Source organism: Capra hircus, chromosome 10 (genome assembly GCF_001704415.2).
Source record: "Capra hircus breed San Clemente chromosome 10, ASM170441v1, whole genome shotgun sequence".
Lineage (NCBI taxonomy): Eukaryota > Metazoa > Chordata > Mammalia > Artiodactyla > Bovidae > Capra > Capra hircus.
This window is the reverse complement of record NC_030817.1, coordinates 90,866,099-90,889,926: the sequence shown is the minus strand read 5'-3', so window position 1 is coordinate 90,889,926 and position 23,828 is coordinate 90,866,099. Positions and strand designations below refer to the sequence as shown.

Genomic DNA, 23,828 nt, shown 5'->3' with positions numbered 1-23,828 from the left:
TGGTGTTTTAAACTGTCTCTAGGTATTTTAGAATTGTAAGGTTCCTCTGGGGAAGTCAGTGGGAAAAGTCTTTTGAAACTTCACCAAAAAGAAGAAAAAGATTTTGCAACAGAGCAGAGCATAGTGGTTAAGAGCAAGGATTCTTGAGATACTTGCTAGATGTGTGGATCTGGACAAATTACATTCTGTGCTTCAGTCTGTTCAGCTCCAAAACAGAGACAATAATGATACGAACTTCATATGCTTGTTGTACGAGTTAAATGAGTGCATAGAAGGATGCCTGACATATATGAGTGTTAGCTGTTATTATTTGGAAGGTCGGATACAAAACTCCTTCACAAAGAACTACAAAGATTGGAGGAGTTTAGAAGCAAGGACATCTGAGAGTAGCACAGATGCTCCCGGATAATCTGAGAAAGCAGCCATAACATAACATACACATTTCCTTCTTCCCGAGAACATAATTTCACTTACATGACACAAAATGTTATATAACAGGCAACATTTTAAATTAACAAAATCCTTACCTTCATGTTTACTCTCTGTAGAAAGAACTGGATGCAGCTGAAAAAGTCAGAATTTCTATTTCCCAACTTTCTGTGGAAAGGCAGACCTAAAGAAAATCCAAAACTATAAAGAAGGCCAACATACTTCTAGTTAAATACAGTGGCTTGAAGTGTGTTTATTGATACTCCTAAAGCCCTGACGACAGTAAAGGAGTAAACAAAAAGGAGAAAGTTACGGACAAGGAAAGTAAGGGCTTGAGAGACGTATGGAGGGTCAGCGACTTCAGTGGGTGGAGGAAGCTGACCTGAGCGAGTGCGGGGAGACGCTGGGGGCCCGGCAGCGCCTGCCGGGCCAGCGCCACGGGGAGGCGCTGTACACCTGGGAAGGTATGGGTGAAGCGTGAGGTGACGAGGGGGAGCGTGGTGGGAGTCTCAAATAGCCCTCCTACCTCTGAGGCCCTCCTCCCCCACAGCAGGAGTCTAGAGGCTCATCTCCTGGATAAACTGAGCCAGAGAAGATGTGGTCTCAAATAGCAGGTCCAAGAGGAGGGCAGAGGTAATGCTGAGCATGGAAGGATGCGGTTATAACCCACCTTCAGAACTACAAGGCCCCTGGCTGCCTTCTTCCACCTGGTCCTGAGACAGCCCTCAGCTAGGCATCTACACCCACCCTCCCCAGAGGAGTCTGGAAGATCCCTTTCTGGAGAAACAGAATCGCCCCAGGGAAAAGACCAGCATGTGGCGATATTTGGGTGTGAGGAAAGATGGAGATTTATCAAATGACCAAAGCTGGCCTCCCATCCAGTCAACCTAGCCTCAAAGCCATCAGTCCACCAGCTCCAGCCTCCCTGTCCCTTCAGAGCTGCCAGGATCTGCCTATAGAATGTGAACATTCGGCTTTGAGTCACGGACATTTTCAGAATGTCTCCTGTACACAATGGACAGAGACCAGCGTTACAAACAACGTTACTCAGAATTCAGGAAGTAGGAGGAAAAATTTTAATTAATTTTGCCAGAAAAAATACGGCAAAATACCACATCCATGAAACAAGAATGTGTTGCAATAGAAAGGAATCATCTGAGAACAAGACATGATAGAAAAACTGTGATAGGAGACGTTACCAACGCAATACAAGGTTTAAAAGAGAGGCAAGGAGCTCAGCACTGAATAAACAGGGAGATAGAAAAGTTCGAGGATTAACTCCATGGGGTTGGAAAGAATCAGACATGACTTAGCACCTGAACAACAACAATATCTGATTAATGCTAGAAGAGAGAAGTGAAGGGGGGAAATTACTAAAGAAACCGTACAAGAAACTTATGGTTTTGTCTGCCACAATTTGAGTGGGTTTTTCTTTCACGTGCAATAGAATGATTCTCAGATGGTCCTCCAAGGAACATTCCAGGAAGACAAGGACCCAGAAATACTCTGTGGAGTGGACGCTGTGGAGATTACTGGCTGTCCTGGAGGGGGCACTTTTCGCAGAGCCGTGGGAATAGAAGCCGCAGAGGAGAAGTCTGAAGGACAAACAAAAAACTAGGAAGTGGAGATGATTCATGAGCCCACAATTCTTTCACAGGCTTTTCACTGGGAAGGGGAGAAATCAACGGACAGTTCTAAGGATTAAGGGCAGATGTTTATTTTTATTTTTTGGCTGCGCCAAGTGGCTTGTGGGTAGTTCCCCCGTCAGGTTTTAAACCCCGGGCCATGGCAGGGAAACTGTCGAGTCCTAAACACTGGGTGAGGGAAGGTATATTTTAAGGTGAGAGCGACTAGGGCATGAAAAAAGTAAAAGTCACTTGAAATACTAATTGTATTCTTGTCCGTTCAGATAAGCACAAGCCTGCATTTACAATTGATAAATCAAGGGGAAATGGAGAAGAAGATTAATTCTCTACTTCACCTTTGACTTCAATGATGGGAGTGATTTAAATTCAGATTAGAGGAGGGATAAACAAGCCTTTTTGTTTTTTTTCTCAAGTATCCATCTCAGTTCTCCATGATTGTATATAGATTATATATCATCTATAATCTCTTGTATATGATCTATTCTCGTGATTGATGATGTTCAGTTGCTCAGCCGTGTCTGACTCTTTGCGACTCTCTAGACTGCAGCCTGCCGGGCTTCCCTGTCAATGGGCATTAATGAACTTTTCTAGAGAAAGTTCTAACTCTTCTCCCACAGTTTTTCAGTGACATCCTGTGTCACTATTACACGGGTTGGATTAGTCCACATTTAAGGTCAGTCCTTGTGTCGTCCACTCGCCCAACAAGTAATTTAACCCTTCAGCGTGCTGACAACATGCCCTGTGGATGCACAGGTGTCTGCGATGTGTCACAGTGCCCAGAGGAGGGGCTGGCTGGGCACAGTGCTGTGCCCGCCTCCCCCTGCCCCCCCTGCCACCTCCCTAAGCCCCCCAACCCCGAGCACCGAGCCCACACACAAATTTGTTCGCTGCGGCCAGGGTACACATGGCCCTCAGGACGAGACAAAGGGACCCAGAAAATGATACCATGAGGAAGGGTGGGGCTCACCACTGCCGACAGTTCCAGAAAGCGCTGTTGCGTGGTGATCCAGGAGCCCCCTGCCCCAGAAGTGGGGGCCACTGATGTTGCTTCTTCAGCTTCTAACAATCCAAAGTCTTCCTGTGGAAGTTACTGTCCTACTCATTTTACCAAACTCTACAACTGACCTGGGGAATCTACGTGAAGAGCATGTCACCAGCACACCAGTCAATCACAGGACCAAGGCCCCTGCGAAATCACACAGCTATAACCCTCATCTCCCCGAACCAGCAGCGGCATCCCAGGTGCCGTCCAGGTGCCACTGGGAAGCAGCGTGACAACCCCTGAAGGGTCTCAGCCCCGTGAAACCCTGCTCCTGTCCAGGTACCAAGAGGTCAGATGTGACAGGAGGAGGCTGGGGACGTTGCTGAGACCTGGGCCTGTCAAACTCTAGTTTGGACATTAAAGCCATGTTAGACTGAGTGTTCGTGCAGCTTCCGGAAAAAGCCTAATTTACTCCCTTGGCCGTGACTGCTTCACTGGAAGAACCTGATTCAACTTTAATCAAGAATCTGCTGTGATAAATGTTCTCTGTATGAAGTATCTGCTGTTTCAATAGCCATCAAGGGGAAATATATGAACAGTAAAGGGAGGAGTAATGAGCAAGAAGTCTTTGCCAGTCACAGAAACTGCTTCTACCCAAGAAATAATTTTTGCTCTATTTTTTCAAATGCCAGTAAGAATGGAAATGCAACATGGTCCTTTCCACCACGGAACAGGCTTTTGTTATTGTGGCCAAGTTCCGCAATAATCATAAATGCCTCGCATTCACTCCCATGCTGAGGTTTGATCCTTACATTTCCTCACAGTAGGCCACAGCTGAGAATCTGTGGTCTTTCTCTCAGCTAGAATCCAACAATTTTACAGCTTTCATTAAAAAAAAAAAAAAAGTGCTGCAGGCTAATTAAGCTTAGACTTAGGATCTGGCTAGAGACTTGGGGCTTCATTTTTTTCAGTAAGTGATAAGCCAGTGCATTAAAGTGGAGAGACTCCTGGAGAGCAGTGATTTTTAGTCCTGCTTGTGCTGTGTGTGCTTGGACCAGTCCCTTACCCTCTCTGGGCCTCAGCTTCCTCCTCTGGGAATTTGGACAGGAGAATCTCTGAAGTTCCTTCCCAATCTCACATCTTGTGATGCTATAAGTGGTGCCAACTAAAACTGGTCACTCCATGTAGCCTATAAAGAAGGTACCCTACAGCTTTCTGTTTCCCGAGTGCTAAGTCACTTCAGCAGTGTCCAGTTCTTTGTGACCCCATGGACTGTAGCCCACCAGGCTCCCCTCTTCATGGGAGTCCCCAAGCAAGAATACTGGAGTGGGTTGCCATGCCATGCTCCAGGGGATCTTCCTGACCCAGGGATTGAACCCACAGCTTTTACATCTCCTGCACTGGCAGCTGGGCTCCTTACCATTCTAGCACTACCTGGGAAAGCCCTCTTAGTTTCTGAATGGCCATTCAAAAGGTAGAACGGAATCCACCCCTGAGTAGACACATACCACCTTGGACAGAGCAAAGGACGAAATCGGTGTCAAGAAGCGTGACTTGCTAAAAAGACAGAAAGTGGCCCCCCCACCACGTACTTGCCTTTGCGGAACCAGCTGGTTCTCAGGACTCCGGAGGGCTGCAGAAGGGCAGGGAATAAGCAGCGCTCAACCCCCTGCACACCTGGCATCGCTCCCAAGGCAGTTCTTTGTTTCGGGCTTTACCTGAAAACAGAAGATAAATTCTTTTCCTACAAATCCACATATGCTGCTCAGAAACTAAAGGGCTTTCCAGAATGCGTAAGAACATTATGGGTTCATCGACCCTCTTTTGACGATATGGCCGTGTAAAACAGTCTGCTGCCCATTATGTGTTTTAAGTCTCAAGTTGAACAGTCAAGAGCTCACAAAACAATTTTTCTTGATAACTTTGAGAAACAATTTACCTAAGCTGCAGTCATTTAACAGAGAAGGAAATGGCAGCCCACTCCAGTATTCTTGCCTAGAGAATCCTGTGGACAAAGGAGCCTGGTGGGCTGCCGTCTATGGGGTCGCACAGAGTTGGACACGACTGAAGCGACTTAGCAGCAGCAGCAGAAGCAGTAGTCATTTAAAGTGTACGTTTTGATGAATGTTTTATTTTTTACTTTACAATATTGTATTGGTTCTGCCACACATCAACATGAATCCGGCACAAGTGTACACATGTTGCCCACCCTGAACACCCCTCCCACCTCCCTCCCCGTACCATCCCTCCGGGTCACCCTGGTGCACCAGCCCCAAGCATCCTGTATCGAACCTGGGCTGGATCCGCCTGTGAAACTACAGAACAACACTTCCTTCCACAGGCCACAAGCGACCACTGACCCCCCTCTGTAATAGTAATGGATTCATTTGCATTCTCCAGAATAGAGAGTATGTAATCTTGTGTCTGGCTTCTTTGATTCAGCTTAATACATGTTATCACATGTACTGGTTTGTTCCTTTTCATTGCTCAATAATAATTCATTGTATGGATGTACAACTTTTCATTTATTCATTTACCTGTTAATGGGCATTGGGTTGTTTCCAGCTTGGGGTTATTGGGAATAAAGCTGCTGATACAAAACTCTCTGTGGACATGTTTTTATTTCTCTCGAGTAAGCAGCTAGGAGTAGAATGGCTGGGTCATATGGTAGGTGTGTGTTTCAAAAGGTCTTAAGTTTTTGAGATAATAAAAATGATTTGCGGGCCATCTTTGCCCTTAGATGATAGAAACTTGAGAGTTTTTTTCAAGGCAATGATTCTTAACCTTTTCCTTCCCTGAATGTATTGAATATTCTAAAGATGGAAAAAGAGGTTGGAAGAAGTTATAGACCGTTTTCCTCTTTTGCAAGGCAGGAGACGGGAGCCTGGGGAGGTGAGGGGTCTGTCAATAGCAGAGTCCAGGGACTGCTGAAACTGTTGGCAGGTCCTGTGTGTGTGAATAACACTGAAGGGCAAACACAAGTGTGTGAAATTGTTCATGGATGGAAATGGCGTGAAAAACCGCACAGTCCTAAGACCTGGATCATACTGTCGGAGTTAGAAACGATCCAGCCATCACTTACACTGGATGACGCACCTTCTCCACCTAGAATCTGGTGGAAAAAAATCATTTTTAGCATTAGCTTCTCACCAAACCCCAGAAGCCCCTGAGACTTAACAGACGTGCAGAGAAGATAACTTCTCTCAGGCCAGCACTGCCCACTAAATGACTGGGCCCTTGAGTGGAGCAGATCAATGCCACTCTGGGCACAATTTCACACCTTCACCAGATGCAAAACCACTCGTAATGAATTCATTCAAGAGGAATCCAGTGTTGAAATATTTGTTCCTTTTTTCATTCTTGTTTGCAATAAAAATGGAATTAAACCATTAATTGACCACATCTCTTTCTTAATCCAAAACACAAGGCTAACAAAATTCTAATCAACAAAAATCAATTTTTATGTGCTTTCTGTTGTCAATACTATGCATAATTCTTGAAGGGATATTTATAAAGTCATCTTTAGCAGTAACAATGAATCTTACTTTAGATAGGATACCACTGATGCATGACATTTTAAGTACTGTAATCAGGTAGGTCAGAAAATATGTATTTAATAGAGAAAACATGTCATATGTAAGTACTTGACCAAAACCCAACAAATAAAATTACTTTCATTCCTCTCAGAACAACACCAAAAAAAAAAACTTTGAGAATATGTGATATGAAAAGAGTACGTTTGTCAAGTCTTCCTTGGTATGACTATTTATCACAACAAACAAAGTGAAAAGAACTGGAATGAAATTAGAAAATTCTTTGACCCAAATAATAGAGAGGGAGAAGTAACAGCTTATTGAAAAGCTGTCTCAATTCACATTTACAAATTCTCAAAGGGAGCCTCGGTTCTGCAAAGAGAGCAGAAGCCCCCACCACCCGAAGATGAAGTTGGATCTCAAAAGCATTTCTGAGCTCCCCATGCTGCAGATTTTCAAGGAATCCTACCTCTTCCTGCTCTGAAGAGCTGCTGCCAGCTCCAAGTCTGCAACAAACCCTAATCTAGGGTTTAGACATGGTTGAATGAAAATCTTCATTTAAAATCTGCAGATGTCAGTCAGGCTCAAGTGGAAGGAGTTCTTCACTAGTGACTACATCTGGGGAAAGGCTAAGGAGCCTCTCTCAGGGGTGGAAGGGTTATGTCATCACCTGTGATACCACTGACCTCCTCATTTGACCCCAGCACCAGCAACCCTGGGACTCTTTCCAGAGGAAAAAGGAGGCAGGAACAGGAGTGCTCTGTAGCATGAGTGCCAAGTTCCCAGAAGCCCCAAGGTCTGGTTTTCCAAAAACCAGTCCCTGAGACTCCTCTGAGTCGACAGGAATCAATCTATCCTGGCTCGAGTGGGAAGCTGTATTTGGAGAGCTATTCAATCACTGAATGCAAATTTCCTCACATGTATTTCCCCCATTGTGTATAAAGATCTCAGGAATCAAGGCATTAGATGGGAGGTGTGAGCACTGCATGGGTTCTTAGCTTTGCTTTTTTTTAATCCCAAACTGACAGCACAGCCTTGGGGTCGGATGGTAAATCATGCAATAGAAAGGACTGAAAGAGTCTTGGTCAGCAATTTAGGAATCTTCCTAAGGACCCTGACCTGGAGATTCCAGCAAGAGCCTCCAAGCTCCAGACTTGTTACAGCCTCTTAAGTGAGCAGGCACTCCATTTGTTGGATTATCTACTTCTTTTTCTCTCGTTGTTGAGGTCAGCAAAGAAAAGTATGCCTCTTAGAGGAAAAAAAGGAGTCACACTCATCTGAATTCAAACTAGACTCCCTCCTTTGTTAGTTATATGACATTGGGTGACCACTGGTTTCCTGGGGTCCCTGGGTGCTTCCCCGTGAAGCAGAACTACGGCCCTTCCCAGGACTGTTGCAAGGACCTAATGACCTGATGCCCAGGTCAGTACAAGCTCTGCGGTTAGTAAAAGTTCTTACTCTCCTCCCTTGAAGCTACTGCTCTTTCAGACAGAATGCTATCAGTTAAAACTAGAATTGTAGGTTTCAGACATCTTGATTTGATGATCAAATCACTAGCTAAAAGGAAAGTTTAGACCCTTTTCCTCTTTGCAGGAACCCAAGCTAGCGTTTAGCAGGCATTGGCTGAGGCCCCCAAGCTATATTAAGTCCTTATTGCGTCCTTACATTGAGCCTTATTCAACAGAGAATCTCATCCAACTCTCTGTTCAGGTGGCTCAGCGCCAACTGAGTTGGGAGAATTAAAGCAATGGTGATGGGTGACTGCCTTCTAACCCGGCACTTGTGGCTTAAACAGTAAGTGAGAAGCAAGGAGAGGTAAAGGAGAATTGCATGGCGTACTCTTCACTCTCTGAAGAAGGCTGCATTCTCCCCAGGGGCCAATCTTCAGCAGGACTCTTGGGGAAAACTTTGGGCTTGACAAAATATCTTTCAATAGCTCTTTGGAGGGGAAACTAGTACTAATCGTCTTCACTGGTGATGGGAACAGTGGATCCTGACACCTAAGAAGAGATGAGAGTCCAACAGACATGGCAAATGAATGCACGCCCGCAGTTACGGACTTAGCAGTACAGGGGAATCGATGCTGTTATTTATTTCTGTTGAGTTCTTGCTTGTGATAGTCAACAGTCAGAGTGAGAAGCTTGTCATCAGTTCTGACATGAAATATGGAGGAAAAAATTATAGCAATGACTTGCAAGATTAGCGGACATCATTCTAACCAACATGGCCATGAAACATATTGGACAGGCAAAAAGGAAAGCTTTCTATCACTTCACTGAGGTTACCTTGTTTTCTTAAATGCTCTATATCATCAAGCAATCACGTGTTTAAGTTTTGCTATTGTTAATATATGAGTTGACTATGGAGAAAAAGTTTCCCTGGAGGCTCAGCTGCTAAAGAATCCACCTGCAGTGTGGGAGACTTGGGTTCGATCCCTGGGTTGGGAAGATCCCCTGGAGAAGGGAAAGGCTACCCACTCTAGTATTCTGGCCTGGAGAATTCCACAGACTGGATAGTCCATGGGGTCGCAAAGGGTCGGACACAACTGAGCAACTTTCACTTCATGGAGAAAAAAGATGCTCTGATTATTCAACAGAATGAACTTTGCAAATAATAAATGATGACAGCAGTTACTGACAGACCAATGGTCAGCCTTTGATATACAGATTAAAAAATACCCTGCAAAATTATGATGACCTATCCTTTCTGCCAAACTAAAAAAAAAAGATTTGGAGTAATTTATTATAAAAATATAAGTAACATCAGACCAGTACAACAAAACCAAACTACTGATAGAAAACAGAAAAACAGAAAATAGGAACAAATAAATAAGGGCCAAAAGGAAGAAAAAAAACCTAGAATTCTAAGAATCCCTATCTGAGGAGCCCTACAGCAATTAAGCCCAACATCTGGTCTTGAGCTTCCTGGCAGCTAAGGGAATAATGGATTTATGTTGCTGTCAATGCTTAGAAATAAGAAGCCTAGGCCTAAAGAACAAAAAAATATATTTTAGTCTTAATCTCTGAAAATAAATTGTGAAAGATCTTTTCTTAAAAGGGGAACTGGGTAAGACAGTGGGAAAAAAAAAAATCCTGACAGATCCTTGGCATAACATGCAGAAAGGTTCTCTGCATACATGAACCACGATCTACCTTGCAGGAGCACCATGGAAATAAGTAAGGTTTTGTTTGCCATTTTAACACAAATTAGGCCCTGGCAGTGGGAATCTTGACATCTTCAGGCAACTAGAACATGGCCTCAAGTTTGGACATGAGGAAGATAACTTCCTGGATAATGAGAAGAGATATCACAAAGAATTTTAGTTTGTACCCATGAACTCTCCTGGGCTGGATTCTACTGATTTAGTATTTTAAAGAAATGAGTTATCGATTTGATTATCTGGTATCAACTGTTGGTTCTCTTTTCTGGACCTTTCCTCGTTTCCTCTGCACACTCGGTTATGTGTCAGTGCTTCCAGGAATCTGGTCCTGTCCTTACCCAGCTTCATCCACTCGCCGCTTCACCAATCGCCTGTCTTCTGGTAACTTTCAAACTCATCTCGCTAGCCTGCACTTACCTCCCAAGCTTCAGGTCCGTAAAGCCTCTGGAGGAGCACCTCAGGGTCACCAGGCATGGCAGTTGCCTCTCTCTAGACCCAGGCTAGGAACCCAGCGCTCTTCCAGACGGTTGCCAAGCCCCACAATGTGCACTGCTAGCGGATACACGATCCCAGGCCACAGCTAGACTGTGCAAGCAATATAATGTTATTCTAAAATACCTTCTGCATAGCAGCAGAAACATTGCTTTTGTCAACTTAGGATAGACCCAGCCAATCAGAATTCCCCAGCTGAAACCACCTCCTCCCTGCAATTATAATTAAGTTCACCTCGTTATCAGCACTTGGGGGGCTAGGGAAGTGTGGGTCCTGCTTACTGAGCCACTTCTGTTGATGCTGCATTTGCTGACACGGCCAGGTCCCCTTTGGCCCTGGTCACTCGCACGCTTCTGAATCAGCATCCACCGATGTCCATCTGCTCACTGGTGCCACATCCACGCAGGTGACCTCCTGTCCTGACTCACTGGCTCCTTTGCTGGTGGCATGTGCCTGCTAGAGGGCGAGGCAGGGAAAATCCTCAGCTCCGCCCTCGGCCACCTTGAACCCCCAAGAAACCTCCAGGCAAAGCATGGAAACTGAGGCAGTTGGATGGCTTCTGCACTTTGGTTCTCCGTCCTCTCTGCAGACACATGTATTTGTTCGCCAAACTCTGACCTCAGGCTGCTGTGTTGGTAGGAGAGGCACTGCTCAGGCCTTTTCTCGGTGACTCTTGCCACCCTCTCCTCACCTCTCTCCCTTCAATTTCTCTTCCTTGTTTCATGGGGAGGGGGGTGTCTTTTCAAAAAGGTATCATTCAAGGGGAGAAATCCAAAAGTAGAGAGTTGACTCTCTGTTTACTACAGTAACGACCCAATCCCAAGGGCCAGAGAAGAGGATGTTTGTGCTGTTGCCTGAACTGGGGGGCGAGGGCAGAGAGAAGGGCTTCCCTGGTGGCTCAGTGGTAAAGAATCCACCTGCCAATGCAGTTCGCTCCCTGGGCTGGGAAGATCTCCTGGCGAAAGAAACGGCAACCTGCTCCAGTATTCTTGCCTGGAGAATCTCATGGACAGAGGAGCCTGGCGGGCTACAGTTCATGAGGTTGAAAAGAGTCAAACGAGACTTAGCAACTAAACAGCAACAAAGTAGGGGAAAGGAGCAATAACTGCCAGAAAAGCAGCAATTAAAACTTTCAACATATCATCTCAAAACACATCTCTTGAATATCTTTCACATTTGGTTCAGCTATTTTCACACCATTTCCGTTTTCCTGTTTTGTCTCTTACCTGTATTGCTACAGTTGGCATGTAACATTGTGTGAGTTTCAGGTGTACAACTGCTGATTTGATACATGTATATATTGTGAAATGATCACCACAGTAGGGTTAGTTAACACCTCCATCACCTCACATAGTCTTGAATTTTTTCTTGATACTGTGGCCAGAGTGACTTCCTTTCTCTAAAATGTAAACCCAGCCCCATTACTCTCCTCCTCTGAGGTTGAGGTGGCTTTTCATTCCCCTTAGGGAAAGTCAGAGCTGCTGAGGACACACGCTAAGGTCCCATGTGGAGTCTGTTCCACCCCGCTCTGGTGCTCCAAGCTAAGCTGCTGAGCAGAAGACGGAATTTGAGTCCGTGGCTCTGTTCTTGTGATAAGCCTTTCTGCTTGGCTCTCCACCCATCCACCTGATCTTCGAAGTAGATGGCTAGTCCCCTTTTATATCTCGGCTCAAAGGCCCCCTCCTCAGTGCCTCTTTCTCCCTCCTCCCTGTATATTCCCCGGAAGTTATCATTCCTGTCATGGTAAGGTTCATGCTGTATTGCACTTACTGGCTAACACATGTTTCCTCACTTTACAGTATAGTCTTCTCGAGGCAGGGAATGTGTCTTACCATCTTTGCACTCCTAGGGCCCAGCACAGTTCCTCGCAACATTGCAGGTGCTCATAAAATGTTTGACTGAATGAGCAGCCACCTGGTAGGGGATGGATCAGAAGCAAAGCCACCATTTAGGTGACAAAAGACTCTTGGAAAAGTGAGTCTTATAAAATGAGGTTAAAGTGAGTCTTTAAACTCCTGGGACACACCACAGTTTAAGCATCTTCTCATTTCTCCTTTCCTTTTTAAACTTACGTCCTCTTTCCTGCTTTGAAGGCTCCAAGCAGAGCACTTTGAGTTTTAAACTGTCCTACACACACCTGGGGTCCTCCAGGCAGCCCCAGACGGTGGCCTTGGACAGTTGCTACACCCAGTCTCTATGCAAAGGTGAACATTTACACCGAGAGTCCTCTCTTTTCCATGGCAGTAGGCATGTTCAGTCACTCAGCACATTTCCAAGAGCAATGACTACATCCAAAGCATGTTGCTAGGTGTTGCATGTAGTATAATTCAGAAGGATTTTCATCAAGAGCAGTTCATTTTTTTTTGGTGAATTTTAGTTTTCAGGAAAAGCTAATATCCAGAGTTCATTCTTACTATGGACATGAGAGGGACTGTGGAACATTTGGTAACTGGGTAGTAATCAATCTTGAATACCTCTAGCACTTAACAAAATAGCATCAGGGTCTGAAAGAAGGGGCAGAACAAAAAAGCAAGTAAATACGGAAATGCTTACATAAACCACCACCCATCCATAAAACTCAATACACTGAAGAAGTTGAAAAGCATCAGGCAAGTCTCTGTGTACTAACCTGGACAGATCTCCCCAAGAGATTAAGAATAGCAATTGTATAACAAGACATACCATTTGATAAAATTTATGTACTGCCTCCCCTCAAACACAACTAGTTATTTCTGTAAGCACATCTATACCGTATATAAATACATATAAAAATGCTAAAGGGATATACATGAAACAGATGATAGTAGTAATTTCTCGGACTGGAACTGAAAGATCAAGGGTGATTTTTGCTTTCTCTGTACTATTAAAGATATTTGCAAAAGGAAAGCATATGTGAACCACTTCCATAATTTAAGTGAAAAATAAAGGATTTTTTCCTTAAAAAGGAGAGAAGCAGAGAGATAAGTATTCAAAAACATGTTTTTGAAAGAAAAAATGGTTTTTCTCATTAAGTAATACTTGTTAAATATTGTGCGTTGGTAAATTTTGTACCTGCCTTCTTACAAAAGGTCTGCAGTTCATAGTTCAGACACGATGCAGTGGGAAGGGAACAGGCTGAACAGGCAAAGGACCTGTGTTCTACTCCGTGCTCTGCTGTTACTTGCTTCATCTCTTACTGGTGCTGAGTCTCAGACTCTACAAAATCCATAAAATGAGGATAACGATAACACTGAAGCCACAACACTGCTGTGAAAACTGGTTGTGAGCTGCTGTGAGAAGGACAGGTGCCATAGACAGTGATGCCCTGCACTATTATATATAACACAGGATTTTAATGCACAGGACAGAATCTAAAATAAAGGCTCTGCCAAAGGAGACCGGGATTAGCCACTACATAAGAACAATATGAACAAACGTGGTTTAAAAGTAAGAGTTTATTTGACAATTCACAAGTGATTTGCAAATTTTATGGATTAGTTGGAGCCAAATTTGAAAACCAGAAGCTCCTCTTTTCTTCCTGGAATATCTAACATGCTCTAATTTGTTGCCTAAGTAGTGCAAGTCGTGTCTACTCAAGGAATTCAAGCTAATTTTAACTCAAACTAGAAATAAAAATCAAATATACCATACAGCATTCTAAAACCAAGTACAGAGAATATTTTGTTGTTGTTGTCCTTGTTTGAGATCATTTATACCAGAGATAATTTGCATACAGTGACCTGTTTATGAATCAATATGAAAAAGAATAAGGATCATTTAAGATTAACAGAAATATTAACTCTCTAAACTTTCTATAGCAATGAAAACACAAATGCCATCTGGTCCTAGTGGTGAATTCAGTATCAAAATAACACATTTTTAAAAGATACATGTAATACACTCAAGCTTCTAGAACTTGATTTTGAGGAGAGGCAGCTCAGCCACAGAAAAGGTAATCAGCCAAGTTCTACTAGGAAAGAGTGACCCCCTCCCCATCCTTATAGCTTTTTAGAAATGACAGCTTCATAGAAAACCATTAACAGAATGGTATGTAACATTTAATAATACGTCAATAAGAAAAGGGAAGCTATTTTCATAAACAGCATTTGAGGTTTACAGAAGACAGATATTATCATATGTTGATCCTATTTCTATATTTTGTTTCAGTTGCACAGTTTTGAGAAATCTCTGATTCACATTAAGAAATGGTAGTGGTTCTTTAATAGTTCACCTTGAAATACCAAGATGCTCTTCAGTTGACCAGAGATGGCTTTATGTTGGCATCTGCACAAAACCAGTTAACCTGATGTTAAAGTTTGCCAGATTTTAATGTTTTAAAATGTTATAAACTGCATATCTGAGTTTGTTCACTTTTAATTTTATGTTAAATATATCAAGCAAATATTAACGAAAGGTCTCAGCAGAACATACTTGGAATATCATTACCTCAAGACATGAGCTGATATGTCAGTGTTTTGAGCCTCAGGTGAAACCTGGCTTTCTGAAACTCCACCCTGGGCTTCCATGAGTCCCCCACTCTGGCCGTCTACTCAGCACTCTTGGTCATTCTTTCTGTTTCTTTCACAAGCTCTTGTCTTACACCTGGCCCAAAGCGACATTTTCATCTTGTAATCACCCCATCTTCCATGCCCGCAATTATAATTACATATGCTGACAATCCCCAAATAGCTTATCTCCAGCTCATCAATTTTTCTCCTAAGCCCCAACTAGAATCCTATTTCTGCTCAGATATTCCACAGGTATCTTAAACTTAAAACAGATCTAACCCATCATTCATCTTGTTTTGTCTTGCCTTCACCAAAACTAAGCCATTCCCCATCTTGAATTCACTGTCTCAGTAAATAGGATTGTTCACCTGGTTGTCCAACTCAAGAGAGCTAGGAATCAGCCTGCATTCTCCTCTCTTTTTTTGCCATCTACTGATTCTACCTAGAAGCTGTACTCATTCTACCTCCCAAATCCTCTCTGAATCCATTTCAACTTCTCTATTCCAGCAGAGCCATGTAATGCAGCCTCTTAACAGAGACTACTGCGATCTCCAGAGCTATCTAGACTCTATTTTCTTTTTTTGGTCATGCCATGTAGCACGTGGGATCTTAGTTCTCTGACCAGGGATCGAACCCACGCTCCCTGTAACGGAAGCACAGAGTTAACCACTGCACCACCGAGGGGAGTCTCAATACCTAGATTTGTAAACCATTTACTTTAACACTACATTACTTCTCTACAAAAATAATCCTTCAATATCTCCAAAATATTAGAGACTAAAACCCAAATCTTTCATGTGCTTAAAAAGGCTTTCCTCATCTACCCTTTGCCTACTCTTCAATCACTATCTTTTGCCATACACCCTGCCCTAACACCCTATGTGTCAGTATACGAACGCATTCTAATTTTCCGAATGCCTCAATGCTTTCATCCAAGTCTTTGCACATGACACACTCTCCACAATTCTCTCACACCCCTTCTTCCACTAGCTAGCCCCTACTTCTCCACCAAAACTCAGTTGGGGATCACCTCTTCTGGGAAAGATTTCTTGACTCTTCTTCCCTCTGGTCCCCCTCATACTAGGGCCCCTCTCTAGCACAGCATTTATGCACTGTGAACTGTGTTCTGCACCAAAGGATAAGCGTCTCTCTTCACGTTTCTATTCCTGGGATAGAGCAGGTGCTTAACAGATGTTTTAGATTGTTTATGTTTTAGGTTTAAGAGAGTTGAAGGCACAACTTAAGAGGCCAATGGATCACTTACAGCTCTATTAACAAATACTAACCCCACAACTGTGATTTCCCAATGAGATGGCACCTCGCTCCATAAGACTTTTAAATTATTCTAGTTCTAACCCAACCCTTTCTTAAAAGATTAAAGATAGAGTTACTGTATGATCCAGCAACTCCACTCCTAGGTATATATTCAAAGAAATGAAAGCACGACTCAAATACTTGTCTACGAATACTCACTGCAGAATTACTCACAAATGCCAAAAGGCGGAAATGGTCCAAGTGTCCAGCAAAAGATAAATGGATAAACAAAATGTGGTATAGCCATACAGTGAAATATTATTCAGCATTGAAAGGGAATGAAATTCTGATATAAGCCACAACACGGAAACTTTGAAAACATTAAGTCAGATGCAAAAAAGACACAATATAGGATTCCTTTATATGAGGGCTATCACCCGTCTAAAGTACCTAGGGCCATGAGTCACTTTTGTGGCTGATCGAATGTCTTGATCAACCTGAAAAAGCTTTAACTTCTGTGGAACCAGAACTGACCACAAAGTTACCCAGTGCTGACTGCAAAACCCACATCCTGCTTAGCTACTAATATAGTGCTGGGGGAGGAGTTTTACAAGTTTACAACTTATTTCACTGGAACTTTATCAGGTAATTTGTCTCCCCAAGGCCTTCATAAGTAGTTTGCTCCTTAAATTTTACAGACTGAAATTCTGCATATGAAAGTTACTTTTCTTGGATTATCTGAAGTCTATAAATTAAAAAAACGAGAATAAAACATACTGCATAAATATGACACTCACAAACAAAGTATGACCTGCAACTGACTAATAAGCATTGTGAACACCAAAGGAGGCTGCAGGAAGAGGTTCAAGAAAAGCAAATACAAGATTTAGAGTTAAGAAGTGTCCTAACAGAGATATTACAGAGAGGTAAGGCAGGCAAGCTCGAGGGGAAACCTGTACCAGCAACAGGAGCAAGATCTCCACCTTCGACAGTGGACAGGATAGCCAGACTGACTGCTGGGGAATACAGCAGGTGCAATCATGTGGGCCTTTTCCCTGCATTCCCCCTCCAAAGGTCCCCTGGCAGGGACCTTATATGTAGAAATGAAATATCAAACAGTTAGAACAGTGCCTGTCACATAGCAGATATTCAACAAACACCTATTTCTATTTGCTTTCATATTGAAGTTGTTGAGAAAACATTTACTTCTAGCCCTGTTTTCTGAAACAGTCATTCCACTTCGGGTATAATAACCCAAAAAGTCATATATACAAGTCATACAGATATGACTTACTATATATTTATGCATATATAGTAACATAGTTATAAACCACAGACAACAAGATAAAATAATGAATGTAGTTAGAAAAAATATCCACAGAAGAAATTTTTCTAAAAACCGGAAAAATTTTCTATATTACAGAATGGGCTTAATTTTGCATTTACTAGGCACCCATTGTCACTTAATTTGGTTTTATTAGGAGAAAACAGAGTAATCTTTCTGTCCCTGGGTAAATCTGACGTGAAAATAACTGACAAAGTAGGTCAGAATACCACAGAATGCTGAGTTCTGAATGTTATGTGTCAATTTAGGTTATAAATCCTGACAGGCAAAAATGAGAGCATCTTTTGAAAGCCTCTGAAATTCATTAGGGCAATCCCAAATTGTTTAGTTAAAAGCAGCAGCAAGGTAGGAAATAGCACTTTACGTTACTCTGGCTATCCTGACGTGTCTCAGATTAAAACGGAGGGCATTTTGCTTCTACTCTTTTGCTGGTCCTGGTTTCATGAAAAATATCCTCTCCTCGCCCCATACACTCCTGGTAGCCTCTGGAATGTGTGCTTTAATCTAAAAGATAAGAAGGGTACTTACAGAGATCAATGAATTGACTAGAAATCTATTGGGAGCTTACGCCCTTTCTCCTATTCTGGGTGCAATTTCTCTCCCTGGATCACCTGTTTTTGGTAAAAACAACTCCAGTCTTTTTCATCTAGTATACTAAGCAGAAATCACTTGGCAGTGTAGTGCTGATCAAGTCTTTTCTTGAGTAAAATTGTTAGTTATTTGAAGCTATTTTACAATATATAAACAAAAAGAGAAAAACATTCATTTCTTCAATTCATTAACTATGCTTATTTCTGTGACAACGATACATCGGTTTCCCACAGAGAAAAATTGCCATAAAAATTAAAGGTCCAATTGACTATACTCCAGTACAAAATAAAAGGCTAACAAAAAGTTAAGGTCCAATTTAACATGAATAGTATTAAAAAATACATTTGCACAATTTAGAGTAAGGTGAATGATAAATCTGTTTCCATTCCAAAATGATCCCTTTCTAGCAATTTTTAAAATGTTTTCTCACATGAAAACTATCTTAACAGCAAATACTGATTATAACATAGTATCTTACTGGAGAAATGTTTTTTTTTCTTACATGTGTCATTCTCAACTACTTCTTACCTGAAAGCTTTCCTCTTTAAGATTTATATAAATTAATTGACTTCACAAAGGGTAAAGGAACAATGCTAAGTATCCAGAGGAGAAAAATTCAATGAAGACTATTTCATGGCTTCAATCGCAATATCAGGATGTTAAAGTCATTCGATAGCAAACAAAAGGATTGCAATAAATTAAAAAGACAATAAACCACTGCCACCAAACAAATACTTCCTCCTCCCGTTCCAGAGCTGTCAGAGAGTCAGAAAGGAGAGAGCGGCTGAATACACTCCAGAGTTTAGTAAGAACACGGAAGACTGGAGCACACACGTGAAGGAACACATTGAATTTTAACAAGGCAGAGAAATGAGTTTTAAAAGGTGGCTGTGGTTCAACTGTGAGTGTCTCTTTTAGTTCCACTTGAAAAAATGGTGTAAGTTTTCCTCTAACTGCTTCTCAAGAGTTCAATGCCAGCAAAACGCCAAATCCATGGTGATGCTGGAGTCCTCCCACAGGGACAGAAGGGGCGCAACTTCATGGCCTTTTTTAATCTGCAGGAAGAAAGAGGGAGGAAAAAAGAGAGGAGAAAGAGAGAGGAGAAACAAAGACTAATTTTCCAGGCAGGGAAATACTTATAAAACCTTTTATGTCAAAGTTAGGATTTCACAACATAACACACTAATGCAAAATCCAGTAGCACCTGTAAGATTTAAGTAAATGCTGCCATTACTTAAATGCTTCTTTAAAAATATCTGTAAAAGACTGAAGGAGAAAAAGATAAAGTACATTCTTCAGAGAACAACAAAGGTATTTCAAAATAAAAACTGTATTTTTGTTTTTCTTTTTTTCAGTTGTTTTTTGGTACAAGAATTCGGTCATCATATAATACCTTATACACAATGGGCTCAATCTCTGCTCTCCTTCCCTGCATCACTTCCAGTCCACATCTTCAGGCTACAGTCCCCCAACATTATTTTCTGATAAATATATTACCACAGTTTGATCTAAATATAGATACATCATATAGTATTTGTCTCTGGGAAAAAAATCAAATTTTAATATGCAAACTTTTATTTATATAATACAGAAATGGAGAAAATGACGGTAGGCACACTACCTAATTATGACTTGTCGACGACGGTTTCTAGGTACTCTCCTACTGTAAATGAGTGTCTAAAATAGTCTTAATAAGAAGATTTGATTTATATGTGCACTTGTGTTCACCTTATCCCATATACTATACATGTCTAAAGACAATCTGGGAATTTAAAGGTGCAGCCCTCAAGAAATTGTTGAAATCACTTGATAAAAGAAAAAAAGAGTAGACTCTATTGGAAAGGAAAAAACTCACAAAATTTCCAATTTTAAATTTCATATCAGTAGGAAAATATTAAAAATAATTTTCTGTATATACATATGAGTATATGTGTATATTGAATTACACGCATGTCTCATATATCAATACAATTCAAGTGGAGACATTTTGGTGACTTATTTTCCCATTAAATGACAACTATGTCAAAATTTAAAAATATCGTATTACATCATTAAAATAATTCACTTACCATTTCAATAGCTAATACTGTTTTTTTTCTTTAATTTTTTTAACTCTTCAAAACTAAATTCCCTGATCCCTAGTGTTAAATCCCCTAGTTAAATTAAAATATGGTGCTCTGTACTCAGAAACTGATGGATAAAGTCACATCTACTTCAAAATTCCATCAATCAAATAAATTTTATTACCTGATTTATCAGAGAAATAGCTCTGAGCTTGTGTACCTAAATTATCCTCCCTACAAGAAATAGGTGAGGAAAATACCCTAAAATAGATGGAGGTACATGATATTATAGCACATATAATACATGATGATTAAGTGTCTGATATAAACTTTTCAGAGACACCTGAAAACTCACTTTAGAAACTAACTTTAGAAACAAACCATTTATTTTTCACTCTAATATAAATTAATATGTATGTATCTACATACATACACATACAAATATAAAACAAAATTGTCTGGTGTTGAGTAGCTGTGTGAGTGAAAAAATGGCTACAAATTGATGAATCAGCTTAATTTTGTACTTAACAATTCAATTATCTGGGGGTACAAACAAAAAGTCAGTGCGTGTGTAGACTCCATGGAGTCGATACTCAAGCATACACATTAAAAAAGAACCCTCCTCAACATCACAAGCATTGTACAGCAAGAATATATGGACTCTGATGCAATTCTTATTCCATAAGCAAACTAGCCAGCACTTGACTTACTTTTTAAAACAGCTCCTTGAAAGAAATATATAAAGAAATGCATGTTTACTAAAAGTCCTTTAAAATTACATCAAAACAACATTAAAACCTGTTCACTGAGGAGAGCCCACTGAATTGAATTCCTCTTTTGAAATGCTTAGTTAACAGTTTAGAATATTGCCTTGTGAGGATTGACTAGAGATGTGGTTGATGTGAAGACCCAGACAGAGCAAACAGCTCCTATCCCAACAGTCCTCTGATTGGCTGCTTGATGGAAACGGATCGCCTTTAAAATAGCTATACACCTTAAAATGATCTATAATAAACAGTTCCCCAACAACCATTAGTATTTGTAAATTGAAATGCATTAATCATTCAGAAAAGATTTCTTGCAAAATATATAAATAAATGTAACTGCATATTCTGTAAATATACTTAACATTGCTAGACCAGACCGTCAGTGACGGGCTGCTATGTTTCAGTACTGTGTGTCAAATTTATTAGAAATTTAAAAAGAAAAGTTTTGGAGGGACTCAGCTGCCTTCATTAGTTGGCTTTAAAATGTGTAATAAAATGGGAGACAGTATCTTTTCATAAATACATGGAATCGATATGGAAAAGTAAACAGCAGATAAGATTAGAGAACACCAGAGTGTGTCAGAGTGGCCACCAGAGTGAAATAGCTTCCAGCATAAAAAGAGGGAAGAGCGCTATACACCCAGCTATAGTGTGTTTCCATTAAAGATGCAGCTCTCTTTCACTCCTGGCAAGAATTAATTGGTAACGGCACTGCCTTTGGCAATGCAAAAATATCCTGAGAAATTATTCAGATTACAACAAAAGACAGGGCTTTCATCACTAAGTTTTTGCACAAAACACAGCTTTAGATATCATAAAGAAATTAATTTAAAAAGCAGATAACCTTCACTGTGTTGAACACAAAAAGGGGGATGTGACCCAGACATTTGTTCATTCTCCCATTGGCTAATATCAGAAAAAAAAGATTGCATTAAGTGTCTATTTATAACTTTCTAGTTAACTATGGCCAATAATATACATGGAGGTAATTTGTAGTTCAAGTTTTTCATCTCTTTTTTTCTCCCCAACTAGCTACAAGCTGAATTCTAAAATTTACACTGAAATATACAATTCCAATTTTCAAAAGATCCTCCTCGTGGAGAAGAGATATTCAAATTTTTTGTGTGCAATCTTGATGCGGAGCCCAAACAATCCTATAAAGAGAGACAGTATCTTTTTTAATCAATTGGCACTGAAATTTAACTTTCCTTAGCTGCGTTCTAGTAGCTTGGCCAAGTTATCTCGTAATTCTGTTAGTTCAAAGATTTTTCCATCAAGGATTTCTAACAGGGTCTTCAGGTTATTGCGAAAAGCTTCTTGTTCATTCTGACTTTTCTCCAGACGTTGCTCTAAGTCAGACAGTTGTCCCTCCAGGTCTTTGTTCCGAATTTCTACTTCCTTTAGAAACAAAAGTATGATATATATATACGTGTGTCAGTGTGTCAGTCGAAGATTTAAGAAACAACATAACTTTTATTATTAGAATACTGTGATAGTCCATGCAGTTTGATAATCAGGATGAGCTTCTGAATCTCAACACAACGTAAGGACGTTTTCAGATTGTGCCATCTAAGAAATCCATGTAGTTTTACTGACTGACTGCTCATGAATCCATCTATCCCCAAGCACAAATTTCCTCCCTGCCTGCTTCATAAAAGCAACGTTCGTCTAGGTACTTCGAACACCAAGAGAGGACTGGTGACCCATTCTGTGGATTAGGTACATTTCATTTCTATTTGTGCCCACCTCCTTTTCCTCACGCCCAACTGTTAGCAATCTCAAGTGGAAGCAGGCAGAAAAAAAAGACAAATTAACTTTTTCTCTTTCTTGGCCATGCTGGAGAAAGATCTGGAGAAGGAAATGACTCTCTCAAATAAGTTTTAGGATCCTCAGAATATATTAATTATCCTTCGTTTCACCTCAGTATCAAAGGAATGTGTATGGTAGAGAACATAGCTCACCTGTTAAAAACTGTAGTGAATACCTGTACATGTAAGAGAATTAGACAAAAACAGTTCCAATATACTGCAGATTAAGGGAACAAAAAACTGCCAAAAGGAAAGCCAAAAGTCCATGACAACAAAAATTTTTTAAACTTTAAAAATAAATGCCAGAATTCCTGGTGTACTTACAAATTATTTATAAGTTACTATATACTATATCTAAAGGATAGTAGATTTTTAAACAATTGTTTAAAGAATCTGGTAGGTGTTAAATGAAAATAACAGAATTTGAAGCAGTGCACCAACTACAAGGAGGCAAAGCTGTGTGTGTGAAGATGGGCAATGGGAATGAAAGTACACAGAAAATAGGAAACCCTTCCAGTTGTCGGGACTATGTACACTTCTTTCGAAAATCCACTTATCCTACAATGCCTGCAAAATTAAACGTCTAAGAAAAATAACTGAAAAACTGATTTGAATACATATAAGAAAGTAACCCTTGATTTAGCATACCCAGCACAAAGAAATATTTACACGTTTAACTAAGAGCAAGCCTCAAGCAAAGACACCACAGATAAGTCGCAAGAGCCTGGGAAAAAATAAAAAAGGAATAGTGCAGCTATAATGACTTTTAAAGAAAGAACTTAGAGATTTCTAATCTAAAGTATCTATTATTAGATGTTAACCAGGTATGTTTCTAATCTTTTCCCTTCAAATCAAGATAAGTAAACTGACAGCAGATTCTGAAACCAATAAGATATTTATAAATTCAGAAGCCAAGTTCATGAAGTCTCAACCATAGGGGAGTAAACAGACCCTGGGATCAAATGTAAGAATTCCACAGCACGCTCTCTGACCTGCTCAAACAAGAAGCTTAAGATTAGAATGTTTCCAACTGTAAAAATAGACCAAATGTCATTCACGAGAAAACACCCACTTTACCAGGCACCGCCCAGTTTGCCCTCTAAAGCCATCCTTAAAAAGTGAAAGGCTTCTTTGTTCTCCTTGCCAATCAATGAAACAGCCAAACATTTTCAGTGGAAACAAGCAAAACACCAAACTCCCCCAGCTATGAAAACTGCACTGTTCTTCTCCAGGAGGCTTGTGCTCTAAGCCATTTCTCCGATTGAAGGAAT

General features: G+C 40.9%; 1 protein-coding gene across 1 annotated transcript in view; it reads right to left on the bottom strand.

Moving 5' to 3' along the window:
* Window positions 13,659-23,828, bottom strand: part of HOMER1 (homer scaffolding protein 1) — a 138,847-nt gene continuing 128,677 nt past the window's right edge. The window contains exon 9 of the mRNA XM_005685075.3: window positions 13,659-22,147. Coding sequence (XP_005685132.1) covers window positions 21,959-22,147 — 189 coding nt within the window. The 3' untranslated portion in view covers window positions 13,659-21,958. The remainder of the gene's footprint in view (window positions 22,148-23,828) is intronic.